The sequence below is a fragment of the Gracilinanus agilis genome, chromosome 3, assembly GCF_016433145.1.
Source record: "Gracilinanus agilis isolate LMUSP501 chromosome 3, AgileGrace, whole genome shotgun sequence".
Taxonomy (NCBI): Eukaryota; Metazoa; Chordata; class Mammalia; order Didelphimorphia; family Didelphidae; genus Gracilinanus; species Gracilinanus agilis.
Genome location: NC_058132.1, coordinates 129,552,630 through 129,574,556, shown reverse-complemented (window position 1 = coordinate 129,574,556; position 21,927 = coordinate 129,552,630). Strand labels below are relative to the sequence as shown.

The window sequence follows — 21,927 nt, the reverse complement described above, 5'->3', positions numbered from 1 at the left end:
ATAACTAAATTACTCTGAATTTTGTGTGCCTTATAAATACAACCCATAAGAATCTATTGGCCATCAGTGATTATGAAAGCAGAGTCATCTTATGGGATGGATTCACAGGACATTACCTTGTTTTTAATGTTGTTCTTCTCAACTTTTAGTTAAGTGCTTTTACTCCTTCTTTTTCTTGAAAATTTTTCCACAGCAGACCAATTCTAATCCTTTAACTTACTTACTTTTGTCCCACTTTCTCCTTTCTGGTGACCATCCTTAATGCCCTGGTCAGAAGTGTCCAATTTTCTCAAATTCTGGCTAGGCTGTTCCTTCATTTGAACAAAGGGTATTTTCATTCCACCAGGGATTTGTATTTCTTCTCTGTTTTCCCTGTTGCTGCTGGCCTGGAGAATAAAGGATCAAACTTACTGCGAACTAGCATGTATTTTCTTAGTTGGCTTCTTGAGCTATATTTAATTGTGTTACGCTTGTCAAAAATACCAGATAACAGGCATCACGCAGACTCAGGTTCCTTTTGTTTTCCTTCCATTTGGATTTGCTGCATTCAGTACTCTGATGTTTTATTGTAAAGTTTTGTGATCGTAAGTTCTCAAAGGCTCAATCAGGGGATGCAAACTTAGATGAAACTTTAAAGTTCATCATTTACCTTAAGACAGACACACATCTGAGTGTCTACTATGATATGCTTAAGAGGACAAAAGTATTCATTTAGAACATGTTACTTTTTTTTTCAATTTAATGGAAACATACAAAGGATACTAAAATGGTATTAATCTAAATTGTCAAGATTTAGGAATTTATTTCTCCCTATAGTATGGATACTTTTCCACCTTAGACTAAATGATGCTATGAACTAGTCCAATAAATGAGGGACAAATCAAAATTACAAATAAGAGTCAAATTTGTTAATTATTCGGTTTCTTGGAAGATAAAGATAAAAAACAGGTAATGAGAACTCTTTGTGTCACTAAAAAAAAAGAAACTTAAGTAAATGTAGGCTACAGTCTCCCTTCCTTAATTGTGTTAATAAAAGTTCTGTACCCAAGATACATATTAAGAAAAAAAGAGCAGGGCAAATTTCCAAGTTTCTTAATGAACTAACCCTCTGGCCAAATATGTCACAAATATTCTTTATTCATATGTGAAAAATTTGAAAAATACATAAAACATATTTCTTTAAGCTGCAATATCAAATTTCATCAGAAAGTAGAAAGGGTTTAATTATGAAGGTAATTCAACCTAACTGAGCAATAAATCAACATATTGATCCAATTGTCTTTTCAGTCCTATGACATCAATAGAGTAAAAGCTTTTATTAAAGAGGACTAGTTAAGGACTACAGTAATCTTATTTTTGTGTTGATTTGTATCAGTTTATATTCATACGCCAAGAACTTGAAATTTGATTAGTTTCTGAATGAATACAGATCTCAGCCTGTGACTAAGTACATGAATCTTTAGGAGTTGACTGAGACAAAGAGGTTAAAATGACTTGTCCAGGTTACAAGAAGCCAGGTTTCAACCACAATCTCTGACTCCCAGGCCAGCACTCTCTGATATGCTGTTACCTTTTTTATACCTCAAATGATGCACATTTATTTGTATATTTATTTGGAAACCTGGAACCCTTGGAGAATGAGTCATTCTTTTTTTTTTTAAACCATCAACTTCTGTGTATTGGCTCCTAGGTAGAAGTGTGGTAAGGGTGGGCAATGGGGGTCAAGTGGCCTGTCTAGGGTCACACAGCTGGGAAGTGTCTGAGGCCGGACTTGAACCCAGGACCTCCTGTCTCTAGGCCTGACTCTCAATTCACTGAGCTACCCAGCTGCCCCCCAGAATGAGTCATTCTTAAAAGCAGAGTTTAAGAGATTACTTAGGACCTACACTATCATAATTATATAATTTAACTGCTTTTGGTTGACTATAGCTCACCAGACACAAACATCAAAAATTATTTTCCCCTACACTAAATGACTGAAGACTGCTATGGCTGAATTATTATGTCTGTTTTTTTTTATTTCCTTCATTGTTGTTAACTTTTGAATTCAGTATTTCTACCTGCAGAATGTTCTTGCCCTTTTCTAATATGCTGAGGAATTAAAAAGCAGATAGTCAAGCTCTTTGGAACTGTGAGCAAAATTAGGACTGAATAGAGTGAATATATTCTGAAGGAGCCCTCTTATGAACAAAATGCAAAAGCTATATACCAGATGGGTTTGTTACATTTACTTATATTGTTTAACCTCCTTTATTTTCAGATTGACAGTTGCATTTTGTTATATTCTGGAAAGATGAGGTAGGACTTTTAATTTGCAATTTTGGACAGCTCCAATTAGGGGGAAATATTCTCACATAAACATGTGTCAAGAAAATAATGTACCTTTTCCTCAAAATAATGTGAAGGCTATTGAAATACAGACTCATATAAGTATTAAGAATTCTTTCATGGTTACCTGAAATTTACTCAAATAACTAAAAAGTATTGCTATTAGCCATATGATATCCACTTAACTCTCAATGTTTCTGCTTCTATCAGAGCTGGCATAAGGAATTTGTATAGATATAACCTCTTTGTTTAATTGTTTATGAGGAAGTTTTGAGCCTTTACTGTAACATATGCAATTTAATTTTTCACATTCACCCACCACGGAAAATGCGATTTTCTGGCATTAAAACTTATGTTAGAAACTATGAGGAAGTAGATGCTTTGTTCTATCTTCCTGTGTGTTGCTCATTAGGTATTGCCTACTCATGGATTCAATGGTCTCCTTACTATTCAACTAACAAATGAGAATTTATTGAATAGTTACTATTCATCTAGTTAGAAGATAATAATCATAGTCCATGGCATAGAAATATATTAATTGGGAATATGAATCTGCTTAATCAGACAAATTCAGTCTAGTAAAGGTATAAGAGTAGGAAGTAGTCAGAATGCAACCTGGTAAAAGGCAATTCAGTGGAGTCCCCATTATTTGATTGTTACTATCAGAAATAAAGAGGAAGGGGGAAAAAGCCCTTTATAGGAATATTGCCTGATAAAGAGATCCCCATTGGAGATTATTACAGAGGAGAAATCAATTATGGTATTGATAAAAACTCTTTGGGAAGATTAAAAGAAATAGTCCTGGATAAGAACCAATTCTTTTGTTCCTTTGCTACCTAAATATGTGTCCTTTTTCTTTCTTCTCTGATATCAGAAAAGATTTACAGCCATCACTAAGTTGCAAGCATCCCTTTTGTATATCTTTATGTTAAACAGGTCATTTATATAAACAATAACACCAATACACACACACACACACACACACACACACAGTGTGCCCCAAAAGTCTTAATGTAGTTTTAAGCTAGGTTTATAAGGAAAGTAGTCATCTAACAATGACTGGTCTATGAAACATGAAACTAAAACTCAGAGACAAGTGAGTTACCCACATTTGTGTAGTTATTAAATAATGAAACTGTAGCAAAGAACTGGCAACTGTGGATGTCCATTAATTGAAGAATGGCTGAACAAATTATGGTACACAAATGTTTGGTGTATTATTGTACTTCGAGAAATGATCTAAGAAGTAGAGTTCAGAGAAATCTAGACTTGTATGAACTAATGCAAAAAAAAGTTAATAGAACTACCATCATGATTGAAGTTTAGTGTCAAAGTTTAGTGATTTTGGTTACAGTTCTGAATTGTTTTGCAATATAACTGTCTCAATCCAAGATGCTATCAAAGCCCATTTATACAATAACTGCAATATTTAAAAGGATAATGGCCTACCTCTTGGCAAAGAAGTACTACAGTAAAGTGCGAAATGAAACATATTCACTGTGGCCATTGTGTGGAATTGTTTTGGTATGACTAGCAGGTCTCACGGCACTGAGTAGTGGGTATGACAATGTTTAAAAAAAAAGAAAGGAAAAGATGTCAATGAAACATTTAAAAAATACACAGAAGGGAGCAAAAGGAGGTTCTTATTGGATGTATATAGAGTTAGGAAAATGAGATAACTCTGAAGTTATGAACCTAGTTGGCTGGAAGAATGATAGTATCTTCAAGAAAAAATAGGGAAGTTTGGAAATTAGGTTTGAAGGAGGAGATAATGGATTCAGGTTTAGATATGTTGAGTTTGAAATGTTCAACAGGTAGTTGTTGATATGGAATGGAAACTTAAGGGGCAACTTAGAGATGGACATATAGATAGACCTGAGAGTTATCTGCACAGGGATAATTAAATTCATTGGAACTGATGAGGAGGTCATCATGTAAGTGGGTATAGAGAGAACAGAAGAGGTCTTAGAGCAGAGCCTTGAGGTTGCCCCACAGATGGGTGATATTAAACGGATGATGAGCTAGCAAAGGAAATTTTATTTCTTTTATTTAATTTTATTTAATTATCTAATTCTTTTTTTTCCTCCCTCACAGTTAAGCAGTTAATTAATATTCTTTTTCTCTCCTTTCCTTCACTCACTTGTTTTTTTTAATTTCATGAATTTTATAAAAAAGGATTTCTTTATTCTCCTCATTCTCTTGCCCTTCTGTTTGTTTTAAAATTTCATTCTTTAATTCCTTACCTTTATACTTATTTATTACTTCACTAGAGTCTTTATGTTCATTATAGAAAGAAAAATTCCAAAGTACAGTACCAAATTTGAGGCCTGTCTTTTAAACAATTTTTATGTTACTGTTTCATAGATCTTATCCCTTTTTCCCATTTTTTTCCCTTTTGTGTCTCACTCTTAGAAATACTTTGAGAAGTAGTAGGCTAGAAGTATTATCCCATGGTAGAACTCTGCCTGAGTCTCTGATATAATATAGTCCACTTATACTGTTAGTCTTCCTCAACATAATTTTCTTTCCTAAAAACAATGGAATCTCTCCTTTGGCCCACTGCCCTCCTCCCTTCAGGATCCTGGTTGTATCCATGAGCTCTGATTTCTCATCTTCCAAGACATGACATTACCTGGGAAAATGATACAATGTCTCCCAGGCAGCACTCTCTGAGCTAAATTACTGTAGATTCTACCCATTGTCAGCAAAAGAAACTGTGAAGAGGTCAGGAGAACCAGGAGAGATTAGAGTCAGGAAAACCCAGAAAGAGAATATTCAGAAGAGGGCTGTCAAAATTGTAAAATGCAGATTAGTAATGAGGTCTAAGAAAAGACCATCAGATATAACCATTAAGAGATTTTCAGTAAGTCTGGAGACAGTAGCTTCAGTAAAGTGGTTGGAATCCAAACTATAGAGGTTCGAGGAGAAGAAAGGAGTAAAAGCATCAAGGGATAATAGCTTTTTCAAAGAGTTTTGGCTGAAAAGGGGAGTAGAGATTCAATAACAGCATGAAGAGATAGTAGGGTCCAGTAAATGCTTTTTTAAGGCTGAGAGGTAAACTTGGGCATGTTTATGGATATCAAGGATGGAGCCAGTTGATAGGAAAGAGGGAAAAAGGAAGAGATGAGAAAGTGAAGGTGATGACATGACAGGAAGATGAGAGTGAGAGAGCAATTTGCTGGAACCAGTAAGGAGATGGGATCAAGAACCCTTTTAGAGGGGTTGACAAGAAGGACCATCTCACTATCAAGACTTGGAAAGGAAGAGAGACTAGAGAATGTTGTTAAGGCATTTTGAGATTAAGAGAAGCAAAGATGATCAATTTCAGAATGGATGACATCACTGAAACAATAATATACTTCAAAATCTGTAATATGAATGGTTAAGGGTCGAGAATGGGAGAGAATTATAATCTTTAAAAGGAGGCACATTTTTTGTGGAAGAATAGGCATGCTATATATACTACATTCTAGCAAAATATCAGCAGAGGGGAATAATGTATTAAAAAGTAAGTAGAAGTACTTTTATGGGATGTTGTTGCTGGGTTCCATTTATCCATAAGACTGGAAGAGGAAGGCACTGAAGAAGTAGACTGATTTGAAAGTCCCTAGGTGAACCTTAGAAATCATCTAGTCTAATTCCTTCATTTACAAAAAAAAGAAACTGGGGCCCAGAGAAGTTTATATACATTATAATTGTTATTTCTCTACCACACTTTTTTTTTGGGGGGGGGGCATATATTTATTCTGTATATGTTTATACATGTACATGTCTCTTGAAAGAACATAAAAGCTCTTTGAGAGTAGAGATTTTTTCCTTCTTTGTTTTTGTATTCTAGAGCCTTAGAAGTTACTGGCATAGTAGTAAGTGGTTAATCAATGTGTATTAATAGAGCATAATCATATTTCAATTTCCCCACTAAGGCAGCAGAGGAAATGAGGAAAATAATTCAGAGGAGGAAAAATAATTCATACAGTTTGTTATTAAAAAAAGTTTTACTTCTTTCCTATTTTTGATCTCTAAATTCAATATGACTGTATTAAAAACAGTCCTCCATAATTAATACCTTTTCTTCTGTTGGCGGAAATCTGGGTAGGAAAAGCATTTCATTTGCAGTTAGAATACTAGGTTTGAATCTCTGCACTGCTACATTAGTTAGACAAGTCACTTAACTATTCAGTCTATTTCCTTATCTGTAAGAGATTGCCTAGATGACCTTTAAGATCTCTTCTAGCTCTAACTTTGTGACTGCATGATCCACTCCAAGTTTCTACCTATGTTAGTAATTTGCTGTCCTCTTAAACTAACTATCATTGCTACTTTTAACCTCACTTTTATTTAACACCTGGACCACCCTCTAGCATATTATATCAAATAAGAGAACCTGAGCAGGATTGGAGTCTTTGTGTGTAGTCATTTTTTAGATCAAAAAGTTTCCAAATGTAAACAGAAAATAAAAATGAATTGTCTTCTCAATCTTATGTTTGTCTCTTATGACACAAGAATATATTGTGTTTTATACCAGAATATTTTATGGTAATGTATATTTTTTAATTTTGAAAATGCTTTTATGGAGTTAACAGTAGATTTTATTAAGGAAACCAATAAAATAGAAAATACTGAATTAAAAAAGATTGCTTTATTAAATGTATTTGGATTAACTTCTGAACTCAATAAACCATTTTTATTAATTGTGCTTTTAAAGTCTTGAATCTATTCTTTCTCTACCCCTAGAGATGTTTCTGCATACTGATTTTGCTATGCCTACAAAAAAAATCCACCTTCCCTAAAGGGAAGTATTTGGGGGAAGTTGGAATTGTTAAAAATATAAATGTGAAGTAACAGCAACTGTGTTAATGTACATACTGAAATTGTTATATAGGTTACCTGAAATCGAAGGTCAGACATTTGTTTCAACAGGTCCTCAAAGAGCTCTCGATCTTCTTTTGGTAGTTCAGAAGACAAAACTACACCCACACAGGATCCTGACATTTGTAATTCTGTGTCTGGGAACATATAGACTCCAGTACTGCAGCTTAGTACCGGAGACTGATTAGGCATCAGAGGATATACCCAATCACAAACCTAAAGATTTTAAAACAATAGTTCTATTAATAGGACTAATATTTACCTAGATTTTCTAATCTATAACTAAGCAACAATAAATAATAGAAAATTAACATTTCAAAGACATGATACTGTAGATAGCTTAAGACCTGTCAAATTCAACAATGAAGATAAAATTTTAGTTTGTTAGAATAATTATAGTGAATGGCTGTTTATTAAAAAGTTGTAATATATATATTTTTTAGCCAGTGTTGGAAAGTCAAATTTTACTTAAAGAGGAAATTAGCTTTAAAATAAGCAATATTCCAAAGCAATATTCCAGCAAATTAACTTTTTATTATTAAAACCAGTCATCTCTTTGGGTAAAGCATAAATCTGGAAGCAAGACAATTTATCAATCATCTAATGGTACTGTGGCACAATAACCTTATGTGGCCTAGTTCAATGGCTGAAACTTGGAGCTAGAACAGAAAACCTATGTCACAGTTATGTCACAGCTCAAATTGAAAGTGTGAATTCACTATTGGATAGTTATTGCTATCAATTATCCAAAGATTTGCAAACTTTATTCCTAAAATCCTATATCTTCTTAAAAAGAAGAAAAAAAGCTATTAACTCTACAAATTATCCCATTTTCTTTTATATTACTATGGATATGTCTACAATTATAAAAGAGAAAACAATTTTTAAGACAAACTTTCCAGAATTAAAAATTTAAATATTTAATAATAGAAATATCTGCTATGAGTAAAGCTTATATGAAAAGCACTGGAATCTTAGTAGGATTCTATTGTGTCCACAAACCAAATTCACATCAGAAGCCAAGATCTCAAGCAGAAGAAAAGCAATCACTTTATAACAGTATAGGAAGAAATAACTTTTAGAATTTTTGAAGCACAAGAAATTAATCAGAGCTGTAAAGCTCAACTTCTGAATAGTAATTGAGAATGGGATATGAGAGAAAACTAATTATATCTTTTTCATTTCTATTTTTCCACAAATACTTGAATATACTCCCTTTAAAAAATGAAGTTTGTGGCACATTTTTAGTTTAGAAATACCAAAGGAAGGATTAAAAAAAGAGATCATAACATGTTTAGGCAAATAAACAGAGATACCCCCCTATGTTAGGAACTTAAATTTTTAATAGAAGAACTAATTCTTAATATTCAGGCTCATGTAATTAGGTATAATATTCCCAACATGATACTGCTTCACTATTATTGTGTACAGACATCTTGTTTTTCTTCAAAGCAGATACCTGAAAATTGGTTCTCCCACTATTTTACAATGCTGAGGGTTTAAGAGTGGGGGGAAAGTGTGTTAGACATCCATCTTTCTCTTCCATGCCAGAGTTCAAACACATTTATTTCAGATAAAACATTTACTAATCATAAGGTCCTGGAACTACAAAAACAAACCCCAAGAACAAAAGAAAATCTTTGCCTTGATCCTCTTTAATACCCCTTCACTGAGGCAATCTCTCCCACATTCACTAATGTAATTATCTTAGTTTTAGCTATTCTTTTATTTAGTATATTTCTAGCTATTAATTTCTTTTGATTACATTCTAATCATAGCTTGAGTATATGTGCACATTCATAGTTTATGAATATCAATCCTTTAAATCAATGATAATGTTAAAGTTCTATTTAGTCTCACTGAGTTTCTTTATAGAACAATGTGGACATATTTCTTAAGATTAGTGATGGATTTTCTAGAAATAGCAGAACCACACATTGACTTCAAGAATGTTAAGGAAGAAAACATCACACAGCAGCAAAAGTCATGATAAGTAGAATAAAGAGTAAGTATTAGTGATGCCTAACTCAATTAATAACATGTTCTTCCTTTTATTAGAAAATTAAGTTGCATGGACACTTAATTGGAACCACCTTTTTTATTCAATGTCTAGCACTGATTAAGTGCTTAATAAACATTTAATGATTGACTGATTGGCAGCTTCATTTCTTCTAGCATCAATAGACATTAAAAAAAATCCCCAAACCAAAATCAAATATATCACTTACTTATCCTAACTCTATAAAGCTTCATGTGGTAGAGCTTGAAGGAATTAGAACTTCTAAAGTATCTTCTCTGACTGCTAGGTTAGACACATCATGAAACATAAGCAAAAAAAAAAAGGATAATATTGTGCCAAGCAGGTTTCCATTTTAAAGATTTTCTATTTGTTACCTGAAGAAATCCCTGGGGACGATTCTGAGCAGCTTCATTGGCAGTGTCCAAAAACTTCACAATTCTAAGATATCCAGGATATGAAGGTGCACTAACTTCCCCTGCTGGAGTTACAAAGAAAATCTGTACTCCACTGGGTATTAAAATTAACTCTTCTACATCTACTCCTAGAGTTTCAAGAGGAGGAGGCCGAGTAGAAATCGTATAATATTCTTCACCAACAGAAGAAAATTCCCCAGATTCTGTTCCATAAGACAGAGTATAGTGCCCATCTCTAGCACAGGGTGTATAAGCAGGAGGGGCTCCCAAAGATACAGGAATAACCATAGAATCCTGCCTTCTGCTTGTGGAGGGAGTGTTCTCAATTGCTGTTTGTTCAGATGATAAAGACAAAGATGGAGGCAGAGAAGGCCTTTCTGGTTTTCCATTAGTGGTCAACACAGAATGTAATTTGGATTCTTCTGAAGGACTACTCAGAATAGAAGGGGAAGGATTTTGCTCCAGGATTCCCAGCCTGGTATCGACATTTTGCAATGTTTCTTTCATCTTTTGTTGCATCTGTCTAGCAGATTCCCACTCAGAACCTGTGCATTCTGGCCCAGATGATGAAATGCTGACTCCTTGAAGCAGGTGTTTTCTTCCTTGACTGTAATAATTCTTTGCTTCTTCCTTTTGCCCCAATTCATCTGCATTCAGTCCTTTATTAACAAATATGAAAGCCTGCTTATATGTTTCTTTTATGATTTTAATATTTGCAGGTTCTTCACTGTATGGTTCTTGCTCTCGTTCCATTACTGCAAAACAAGAAATACTGTTATGACAACACAGCTGAATGGGCTGCATTTTTTTTTATTTTTAAAATGGAGGGAGACCAGCTAGATTATTATTTTTTATTTTTTTATTTTTATTTATTTAACCCTTAACTTCTGTGTATTGGCTCCCAAGTGGAAGAGTGGTAAGAGTGGGCAATGGGGGTCAAGTGACTTGCCCAGGGTCACACAGCTGGGAAGTATCTGAGGCCGGATTTGAAACTAGGACCTCCTGTCTCTAGGCCTGACTCTCAATCCACTAAGCTACCCAGCTGCCCCTGGCTGCATTTTATTAATTGATAACTAGAATATATTTGTTGGTTTTACTGGGGTCCACTCTCACTACTGGGGGCTACAGCTAAGCATTTTGTTGCTTATTTCAAATCCCTCCTTTCCTAATGAAAGAAATAAAATAATCAACTTCTGAGCTATATTTTTTGAAAATAAGATTTCTTTTTAGTAAAGTTTATAAACCTATATACTCAGTTGGTCAATAAGGTGAGTGCTAAGCACTGAAGATACAAAGAAAGATAGAAGTACAAGTCTCTGCTCTTAAGGAGTTCAGTCTAACGTGAGAGAAAACATGCAAACAACTATGTACAAACAAGTTATATAAAAGCTACCTGGGAAATAATCAAGTGTATTATAAGATAGGTCTAGTGGTCTTCAGACCACCATGACAGTCTTCTCTTAAAGGAGAACATAGCTTATAGAATCTCAGCACAGAAACCATTGTTATAAGATTAGGCCTGATGCCTGATGATCTCCTCTTAAAGGAGGCTGTGTAAGTTTAAAGAACACATTCATGGAAAAATGGTGACTATTTTTTGAGGTTAATATAGCTGTGCATCCCAATAATATTTTGTCTATCACCACTTATTTTCTCCCTGATGACCACCAAAATAGTTTTCCTTGACCTCTGAGAAGCAAAAGACCATACAAAATTAGAATTTAAAAACCTTACTCTGCTTCTAGGGAATACACTTTTTTACTGGTGCATGCTCTTCTTATTGAATGAATCTATGATCCCCAATGCCATGTGGCTTTTATGTGAGTTATACTTTATGTTGGTGTATACGTCTAAGTTATATATTAGGTTCACTGCACCTTCCTCTTCCACCCTGCCTGTCTGAAAGCTTTGCAGTGAACTGATTTTCATTGTTTTACATTCTATTCTCAGCATCTCAACTCATTGAGGATTTGATTTCCTCAAACGTCTCTGGTTGGGTCAAAAGCATCTCCTTAGACTTAAACTAGGTACCCAGAGAAGGACTTACCCTACTAACAGTAATATCTACAAGTATGACTCTGTGAGCCCAGTTGTAGAAAGCATGGGGAACCTTTCATTTTCCCAGGAAGTACTTCCTTATGCCAGAAGACTATCTTAAAACAAAGGGGAAGCACTTATAAGAGGGAAATCAGGAAAGGATTTCTGTGGAAAGTGAAACTTTAGCTAGAACTTAAAGGAAGCCAAGAAGTGAAAATGAGGAAGGGTAGCATTCCAGACAGGGGAAGTGCTTATCTACATTAGTGTCTATACCAATCTTAATATCTTGCTGAATGAAGATTAATATATTAAATTCATTATAAGCAAAAAGTAAGAGAAAATAACAAAGATAAAAAATAAGGGGGAAAAAACTTCATAAAGAAAACCACCTCATTTTATTTTCCAGTACATCTCAGCCTACTATATACCTGCTTTAAAGGCTTCTTGAGAAGAAAGCATTTAAAATTATTTCTTGATGTGTCTGTAAGCTTAAGTCACACCAAGACCAAAAAGATAAAGAATAAATGTGGTTGTTTTAACAATCTAATCAGATCACCAACCTAGAGGCAAGAGCAAAAGATAGTCTCTAATTGTGAATAGTAATAGAATATAGCATCTACATTATAAAATATAAACAGGTAATTATTTATTTAACTATAAAACAAGGAAAACTATTCATTTCAATTATTCTATTTCTGCTTTATTAGAAGCAATAAGGTGCAGGCAATTCCCAACTTATCAATAATGTATATAAATAATATTGCTATAACTTTCCTATACTGCTCCCCAGAATAATCCCATAGAATACACCTCAAACACAGAAATCTAGTGACTTTAGCAACAGTATGGACTTGGCATATTTCATTCTCTGTTTCTGTCTCTCATATTCTTTACCTGTCTTCCTCTTTTCCTCTTCTTGAAAACAGGATTAGTTATTTATTGAGAATCAAAGTACCCAATGATTACTGTGGGAAGATTTTTAAAAAAATCAATCTATAAAATTTTCTCTATGCATGTGGAATTTTTTCCTTTAGGACAAATCCTAATCTATATACCCCAAAACCCAAGTATACAAAAGAATATGAAAAGGAATGATTCTGTCTTATATCTATCAAGGTTGAAGGAAGGTGAGCCTTGGGGCAAGGAGAGACTGATTATAAGTACCACTTCTGATGCTTCTAAGCCTTATAACAATAGGCAAGCCAGCTAACCTCTGCACCTGTTTCCCTATATGATAGAGATAATATCTATAATACCTATCTCATAGGGTTGCGGCAATCAATTGAGTCATATATGTGAAAAGAATGTTTTGTAACCCTTAATTTTAAAGTGCTACTAAATACTATAAACTTAGCTATTATTATTCTCCAGGTATCCTACTAGTTCATTTGGAGCCCTTGCTTATAAGTTCTTGTAATACGGAAGACTACCATCTCTGGCTCTAGCTTTATATCTTCCTTATTATTCTGACATTCAGCTCAAAAATCCATCATCTTCGGGATCAAAGTTCACATCATTTCTCCTATCTGGTGATATTACTGAAGGGGAATTGGAAGATAGAAGAAAGGGAAGAAAATAAGAGAAAGGCTGATGTTCCTACCTGTTCTGTGGCCCTTGATAAAAGAACTAAATATGAATGATTTATGCTACTCATGTTGCCAAATACCTCTTTCCTCTGTACTTGGGAGTGAATTATAACCCTCTCCTCATGTTTCAAACAATCCTATGAAGATCCAAAAGGTCTCCCTTCAAGGAAATTGGTTAGCAGTAATTAGAAAAATCCCACCCTATTTTTCCAGAGAAAACCATTTCTCCAACTTAATTATATTACTTCTAGTTCCCAATTGTTATCCTTTCCTGAGATCTTTACATCTGGTTTAGTGGTCCGTTACATTCTACTAAGCGATAGAATGAAATGTGATATCAACTGGTTGACTTGCTACAAAAGCCAGATGGTTCTCAAGCAAGCAAACAATGCTATTATGTCTGTCCTTCAGATTGGTCAGTTCTTTGCCATTCATATCCCCTCTGCTCAGAATTATGCCTACCTCCAATAGGTAATGGTAAATACCATTACTTTATATTAGCATAGCCCAGTATTCTAATTTTTGCTGAAATCTTTCACCTAGCCTTCCATGGAAAGCAGTCTAGATTACTAAGGCTCTATCCTAGACCCTTCATAGTAAGAGTAGCAATTACAATAAAAGCAGACCTTGGAACGTGGAAATCTAGCCATATTGTTTCTCTGGAAAAATGTGTTCCAATTTGATTTTTAAAAAGTAATTTTAGAAGTGCAACCTACTAATAAGTTAGAGACTTCCTATACGGCTATAGAAGATTTTCTAAATCATAAGGTCAAGAAAGCTTTTTTTAAAAAGAATGAGCAAATTTCCATTTTCCTAGTTTTGAGGTTACCAACCAAGAGCTATGGTTTCCTTATGTACAATACTTATTAGCACACTTTTACATAAGATGAAACAATATTTTAACCCATAAAAAGGAAATATAAAATTTCTTTTTAAAAAAAGGATACTATGGATATTCTCTGGTTAGGATTTAAAATTTGAGTACTGAAAAAATAGTATAGATTAGTACTGAAACTAGTATTATCAAAGTAGTCCATGGCAGGGAGGAAATAGGTTTAGAAATCAGTAGGTTCAATTATTTCACCAGTGAGAACTTTGTGGAACTTCCTTCAATTGCACTGACTGAAAACTATTTTCTTATAATTTGCCTGGGAACATTCAGTGGTTAAGTAACTTGCCTAAGGCCACACAGTGATAATATAAGTGTCAAAGGCAGAACTTACACCCACCATGGCTTGCCTGCTATCATGCCATTCTGTCTCTTCTTAAAGTAGTATAGAAATATGTAATAAATACTTATTAAATTAATTTATACATTTATATGTAATAAAATCTATAGATGGTAAATTATGTTATTCTAAATACTATATGGCAAAAGAAACAAGTTAAACCAAAATGTGATTCTATAGATTTCAAAAAAGAACCCTTAGAGGTATTCTAATCCAACCTCCTTGTTTTCAAGATAAAGAAACTGAGGCCCATAGATGTTAGCAACTTGCTCAAGTTCACACAAGATAATAAATATATAAAGATAACTATATAAGAGAGCTAAGAACTAACCCTCTTGAGTTCTCTGACTGTATGAAGACACTCTTAATAGTCTTAATAGCTAGCATTTAGATAGCAAGTACTATGTACTAAGGCACTATGCTAAGAGCTTTACAAATGCTATCTCATAGAGACAGGTAATATTATTATCATCTCCATTTCACACATAAGGAAATGGAGGCATATAGGTTAAGTGACTTACCCATAATCTTCAAGCCCAGTACTCCAACCACTCACTGTACCATCCAGCTACCACTGTTCATTAAACATTTTGTTATTTAGTTGTTTTTCAGTTACATCCATCTCTCTGTGACCCTATTTGGGATTTTCTTGGCATCTTTGCCAAATATCTTTACTGGAGTGGTAAGCCATTTCATTCTCCAGCTCTTTTTACAGATGAGGAAACTAAGGCAAATAGGATTAAGTGGCTCGCTCAGGGTTACATAGCTAGTAAATGTCTCAGGCTGGATTTGGACTCTGGAAGATGAGTCTTCCTGACTCCTGGCCTAGAGCTCTATCTACTAGGTCACCTAGAGTTCTTGGTCTTTTTTAATATCATAAACACCTTTCACGGTTTTGTGAAACCTATGTGCCCCTTTTCAGAATGTTTTGTTGGCTATGCTCATTACTGAAGGAAATGTTTCATTTCAGTTATAGGTTAATGGAAATAATGAAGTAATATTTCCATCTAAGTCCAGAAACCTCCTTAAATATATCATTTGAACTCTGCTAGGTCTGTGGTATCAGGTTAAGAACCCTTGAACAGACTTCTCTTTAATGATTTTGGTTAAAATATGTATGCCTGAATTCCACTGAAACATATAAATAATAATTTTAATGTACTCATAATGTTGAATGATGTTTGTTTACATATTTTTCCTGAACACAACTTTGCTAAATAGCCTGTATTAGGGAAAACTAAAGATAAGTTTTTTTTAAAAGTTTAAGAATTATAAAAAAAAAAAATTCAAACTATACATTACCTGTTAAGAGGTTCAATTTCAATTTGGAATTATACAAGAAAAGTTACTAAATTATTTACATCCTTTGACCCAGAGATTCTACTACCCAGGACTACTTACCTCAAGAAAATTATTAACTGAAAGAAAAGACTTAGAAGCACAAAAACATTCCAGAGCAGTAATAATAATAATAATAACAATAATATATAATAAAAAGCTGGAAACAATATATGTGCTTGAAAATGACTAATGGCTTTTATGAAATAATGAGTGAAAAAGGCCAAGTCAAAAGAACAACTACAATTTTGAAAAAGGTTAAATATTCAATGTCAGAATCATAATATCACTGAAATCTAAAGAATCTGTTCCTCTTTTTTTTTTTTTAATCCTTTCTCTTTACAGCAACTTTGCTGGAAATACATGCAAAATGCTTTGAAAACAATAAAAAAGTTACTCAAATGTCATTATTAGGAGTCTGTTGGGATCAGAAGTAGAAATAAAATGTGTCGGTAAATCTAAAAAAAAAAAAAGTTTAGCCAAGTAAAAAAAAATCAATTAAGATAACACTTTAAATTTTACAAAGCACTTTTTCATCACAGGACAACCCAGTAATGTTCTATTAGTCCCATTTTATAGACAGATAAACTTGGCTCAGGCAATCTGATTTGCTCAAGATTACTCAGCTAATCTTTGAGCTACGTCTCAAAACCAAGTCCCTTCATTCTAAATCTAGTATTCTTTATATATTGCTACAGCTTCTGATATGTTTTGCTTAAATACTAACTTGATTAATAAAAGCAGCAAAAGTATCTCTGTTCACACTTTCAATTAAGTTCTTCATAAAAATCAATACTGATACTGTGGGAAAGTCGTCCTTCATTTGGGACATTGCATCCTTAAATAATTTTTTCCAATGAAATTAAAATTGTTTCTTAACAGACTGTAAAATAAATACTAATACATGTCTAGTTATATTTTTGAGACTCCTAGTTCAGATACAAGGTCCAACCTCAAACATATTCATCAAATTCCAAGTGAAGAAATAGAAGGGTATTTAAAAAATCCCAAATATCTTATTTAAACATCAGAGTCAAAGAGGTGCTATTAGCCATACATTAACTTATATCTGACACAGGTAAGTTCCAAGATAAACAGCATCATCCTAATTATGATCCAGAAAGACCCTAGGAAATATCACAAATGTGTTAAATAAAATATTAACTCCAGAATCCTCTAGTAATTTTGCGGATGGTAATCATTCCTTTCATTTTCACTAAGATTTATTTAAAGGTGCTAGTGCCTTGTCTTACAAATTTACCCTATCAATTCAGTCATTAAATAGAATCCATTCGATTGTAAGCTCTTTGAGAGCAAGAACCGACTTTTATCTTTTTTTTTTTTTTTTTGTATCCCCAGAGCTTAGCATAGTGCCAGGCATATAGTGGGAGCTTAATAAATGTTTATTAAATTAAATCACCATGGTGAAATAAAGACGGGGTTAAGGGGGTGGGGGGAGGGAGACAATTCTTGTTTGTAGGACTCCAGGATCCTACTAGACCAAAATGAGAATCTGAAAAAAGAAAAAGGGAGGGGAGAGGCAATGAAGGAAATTAGCGAGATCTCTACAGGTGAAATAGACAAGAAAGAAGTTTCTCAGTTTGCTGACTACATCGGAATGCAATCGATTTCTGTATTGTATTCCGCACGAAGAGATGCCTTTGAACAGTGAACTCAAACTGCACATTCCTCATTTCCAGAATTCTGCAGGGTGGAAAGAAGGGGTGGGGGCCCGGAGCACCCAGGGTCACGCTGACTTAGCAGTTCGGCATGTCCCTCCCCCCCACCCCATTCCATCTCCCCCTAATACACAATCTCACACAATCAGCCCACAACTCTTTCGCGCTGACTCAGCAGACGCGGCACTAGTCACGAGGCTCTAAGCAGGTACAGCTGACAGACCCTGGGCCAACCTCCGCGCTGAACGGAACTTGAAACTCATCCCAGCTTTTACCTGTCAAACCTCTGGCTCGTCAGAGCCAGCTCTCAGCGGGATGCTGGCAGGGCACTGACTGTCCCAGGCCACCTGCTTGCCACCTGCTTCGGGAAGTCACAATCCCTCTACCTTGCGGTGGGGTGGGGTAAAATTCCAAAGTACTCCGCGCTCCTCTTCCCCCAGCCCCTAGGGCAGGACAGGCTCGTGACGTTCGCCCAGCGAGTGTCCTGGGAAGGGGGGTGGCGGGCGGCTCGAGATCCAGCTCCGGGACAAACCCGACGTCTGGCAGCCCAACGCTGTTCGTCCAGTAGGCCTGATTCCAACGGCCAAGCTCGGGCCCTCAACTTCACTCAGGGGTCGTGGGTTGGCGGCCAGTTCCCCAAAACCTGAGCTTTCCTTTCGAGAGTCACCTACCCGGCGAGATTTCCCACACGTTCACCGCCCCGTCTTCTTGCCTTAACTTTTTCCAAACCCTTCACCCCTCAACGATGGCTGAAGCCCTCACCCCAAGCTATTCGGAGCAAGGGTGAAGACCTAGAAGAACGAGCACGTGACTCGAATCCAAATTACGGAGCCAAATCCAGGGCCCCCTTGAAGTGACTTTGCGTTTATTTACTACAGACTCGGCCTAGGCCACCTACAACCACGCCTCCTCCGGTCCCAGAGCCGTCCCTCCTCTCATCTCTACCCCGCCCCCGCCTCCGCCCCTGCGCACGCGTCCTGGAGACCACAGAGCCTAGCTAGGGGGCGGATTCATCCATGTCTTGAACTTTTAAATGTAGAGTAGTATAATGAGTGCGTTGGGCCACTAGCGGGATTCAGCGGATTACGCGTTTTGTGCAAGGCAGCTGTGTTGGGTTCCTGCTTCCCGGTTAGGGAGTGGTTAAAAAAAAATTTACTATTTGTTTCTTAGGTTGTATTGTTATTATTGTAATAGCTAGCATTTACATAGCTCTTTAAGACTTGAAAAGTGCTTCAATCAGTTTAATACAAATACCTATTTGAATATTATTGTGTACAGTATTTATAAATAAAATGACATATATAGCAATACAACACAAATATTTATGAATTATAATTAGTAAGTTATATTTCTATATAATATATCTCTACGTACTACGTAATAAATTATAATTCGTAAATATTTCTGTTGTATTGCTATTACTATAAATATTTTCTATTTTAAGAAGTTAAGATCTAATACTCAGCAAACCTTCTGTGTAGATAAGCACAACTTTATAAAAAATATTCCTCTGGAAAGGATCCCACAGAGTGTAGTATAAAGAGCCACTGACATTTACATGACCTTGTGACTATGGGAGTGACAATCTCCCTTGGCCCCTGTTTCTTTGTTGTTGTGAAGTAGATATATAAAGAGCTTTACAAACATTAAAGTACTCTGTAAACATCAGTTATCTTTATAGAAATTAAAAGCAAACTGGGTTGTGTAAATTAAGAGTATTGCCTATACTTACTATCCACCTCCTGACAGAGAATTAATGGATTCAGGGTGATGAAGGAGACATGCTTTTTTTTTTTTTTTTAACATGACTCTCATGGTGGTGATGGGGTAGAATTTATTTTTGTTCATTGAAAAAAATTTTTTAAGTATCTTTACAGTGTTTCTAACTCATAACTTGTAATAATATATACTTTCTTATAGTTAAAGATTTGTAACCTCATGTCATTTGACTAGGAAAGGGAGAGAAGAAAACTTACCCTCCTTCCTAGAAAATATATATTTTCAAGATATCTCAAAATCTGCAATACATTTTAGATAACTGTATATATAGGCCTTAGTGCTCTCAGAGAGAAATGAATCTTGCACACTTGATCTAAATACTTTCAAATAAAGATATATTTTTAAATTGTATTTGAAAAACATAACAATAACAACAAAAACCATATTTTTAGGGAAAAGATAGAAGTTGATTGAATTACTTAACTTCCTTGCCTCACTTAACATAAATGACAAGATGTTACTTGCTAATACTTGTCAGGTGAGAACAAACAACCACTGATTTAGAGGTTCGAATAAAACAAAACCTATTGAAACTTGCAAGCATGTAGAAAGAACACTGGATTTAGACTGAAAGGAGCTAGTTCTGAGACATCCCTACCACTTATTAACTGGATGACCTTGGCATAGCCTCTCCAAGCCCAAGTTTATCTATAAAATGGTGCTAATAGGACCTTATAGAGATGTGGCTGTGATGAAAAAGCACTTTGTAAAACTTAAAAGTGCTATGGGAAGATTAAAATTGATCTTGAATCAATTTCTAATTGATCTTATTTACAAATAATTGATTTTATCCTGTAACTGTTTAGGTCTTGGCCCTTGGTTCACAGATTCATCTGGTCGATAGTGTATTGATAGAAGTAGATATTGGTTCGGTGTTATGTAACCAATTCTGCTATTCTGTTCTGTATTTTATATTTTATTCCACTCTTAAGTGAGTTTACTCTGTAAAATATTCTGCATTCCATGCATCAGTCCCAGGGCTTCTCTTTGCCTCTAAACTAGGAGCTCTGTGGCTAAATGTATGAACTATAGGTTTCCCATGACAAATACTCCTAATTAAATATTTTCTAAACAAAACCTATAAATCAGGTCTACAAATGGAGATTTGTTACTTTACATAACTTCAGTCGTTTAGAAGCTGAATAATAACTGGGTGCCATCTTAAGAACTGGACCAAATTGACCCTAGTCCCATCCTAAGCCCCTAGCCTTACAAATTTCAGGTGACCCTCTCTCATGCCACAGCGCCTCCAAGTATGATATCTCTGTTTGGTGACTATGACCTTGAAATGCAACTGGGCCACATAAAATTCAGAAAAGGCATTCTTTCCAGACAGAAAGGGGTGAATCTGATTTCTTGTGTATTTATTATGCCCACCTTCATTTCTGTAACCAATCATAATTTCCTAAACCTTTGATGTTACCCATATCAAAGCCAATCATGTGATTTTTGTTCGATTCTTTGTCCTCTGCTTATGAAATTGTATTGCACTCTGAATTCAGGATCTTTTGGCTACTTGAGATGCCAAGAGATCTGCATTATTGATGGGAAGTACCTCAATTAATAAAAAGAAAACATTTGTTTCTTGAAGGCAACCTTAATTTACCAACTTGGTATTAAATTCTACTGTAGCAGCTAATACAAATTCATTTTTCATTTGACAAAATGTTTTCATTTTTAGATTTGATACATTTTATTTCCACTTAAGACATCCCAACAAACACGCCTAATGATGACATTTAATTGACATTTTTTCATAGCATATTTAATATACATATATATATGTGTGCATATATCTGTTACCTTACACATTTGCTGAAAACAGAAGGGATGAATCATTCAAATTTGACATTATGATTTTAACATTGAGCATTGTGTTTAGTGTTTTGGTGCCTCTCCCTGTTAGCTTTTTAAACATTGAAGTCATTGTTCTTTTGATTCTTCTTTCTTTACTCTGTAGCTCCTCATAAAATCCATTATTGGGCACATATCAGCTTTTTATTATTATCCATAGTGTTAGTTGGGAATACTTTTGTGTCTGTGGGTCTTTTTTTCCTATCAATAATTTTCTTGAGGTACATAGTCCCAGTAATAGAACCTCTGGGTCAAAGGGCGTAAATAATTTAGTAACTTTTCTCAAGTAATTCCAATCAACCAGAGCCTTTAGGCGTGAAAAGTCCTTGATCACTCTAGAAGTCAAGGAAATCCATTAGATGAAAGGGAATGTGAACACAAAGAAAATGTATTTGGTAGCTTCTTTTTAAAAATATATTTTTTTTATTTTTTTCCATCAAATATTTCTCTACTACATGTAAATTTTCTAAACATTCGCTTAAAAAAATTTGAGTTTGAAATTCTTTCTGTTCCATCCCTCCTTAAGAAGGCAAGCAGTTTGATGCTGATTATACATACAGTCATGCTAAACATATTTCCTATTAGTCATGTTGCAAAAGTAAACAGGCAAAAGAAAAGAAAAAAAATGCATCAATTTGCATTTAGATGTCATCAGTTCTCTCTCTGGAGGTGAATAGCACTTTTCACTAATCCTCTGGAAATGTCTTAGATTACCATCTTGATCAGAGTAAGTATTTCCCATTTGGTAATCTTTGTAATATTGCTGTTACTGTGTACAATGTTCTCTTGGTTCTA

General features: G+C 34.8%; 2 protein-coding genes across 5 annotated transcripts in view; one reads left to right on the top strand and one right to left on the bottom strand.

Moving 5' to 3' along the window:
* The window catches only part of SPART (spartin), a 43,920-nt gene extending 25,584 nt beyond the window's left edge, over positions 1–18,336 (bottom strand). For 2 of the 4 annotated variants that reach the window (XM_044668259.1, XM_044668260.1), the window contains exons 1-2: positions 9,592–10,488; positions 7,216–7,413 (exon numbers count right to left, since the gene is read on the bottom strand). In XM_044668259.1, coding sequence (XP_044524194.1) covers positions 7,216–7,413; positions 9,592–10,434 — 1,041 coding nt within the window. In that variant the 5' untranslated portion in view covers positions 10,435–10,488. Of the gene's footprint in view, positions 1–224; positions 387–7,215; positions 7,414–9,591; positions 10,489–18,170 lie in introns of those variants that run through there. The other 2 variants (XM_044668258.1, XM_044668257.1) reach the window with 2 other exon arrangements.
* CCNA1 (cyclin A1) overlaps positions 18,245–21,927 on the top strand; it is a 181,336-nt gene continuing 177,653 nt past the window's right edge. The window contains exon 1 of the mRNA XM_044668956.1: positions 18,245–18,282. Within this exon, the coding sequence (XP_044524891.1) occupies positions 18,245–18,282 (38 nt within the window). The remainder of the gene's footprint in view (positions 18,283–21,927) is intronic.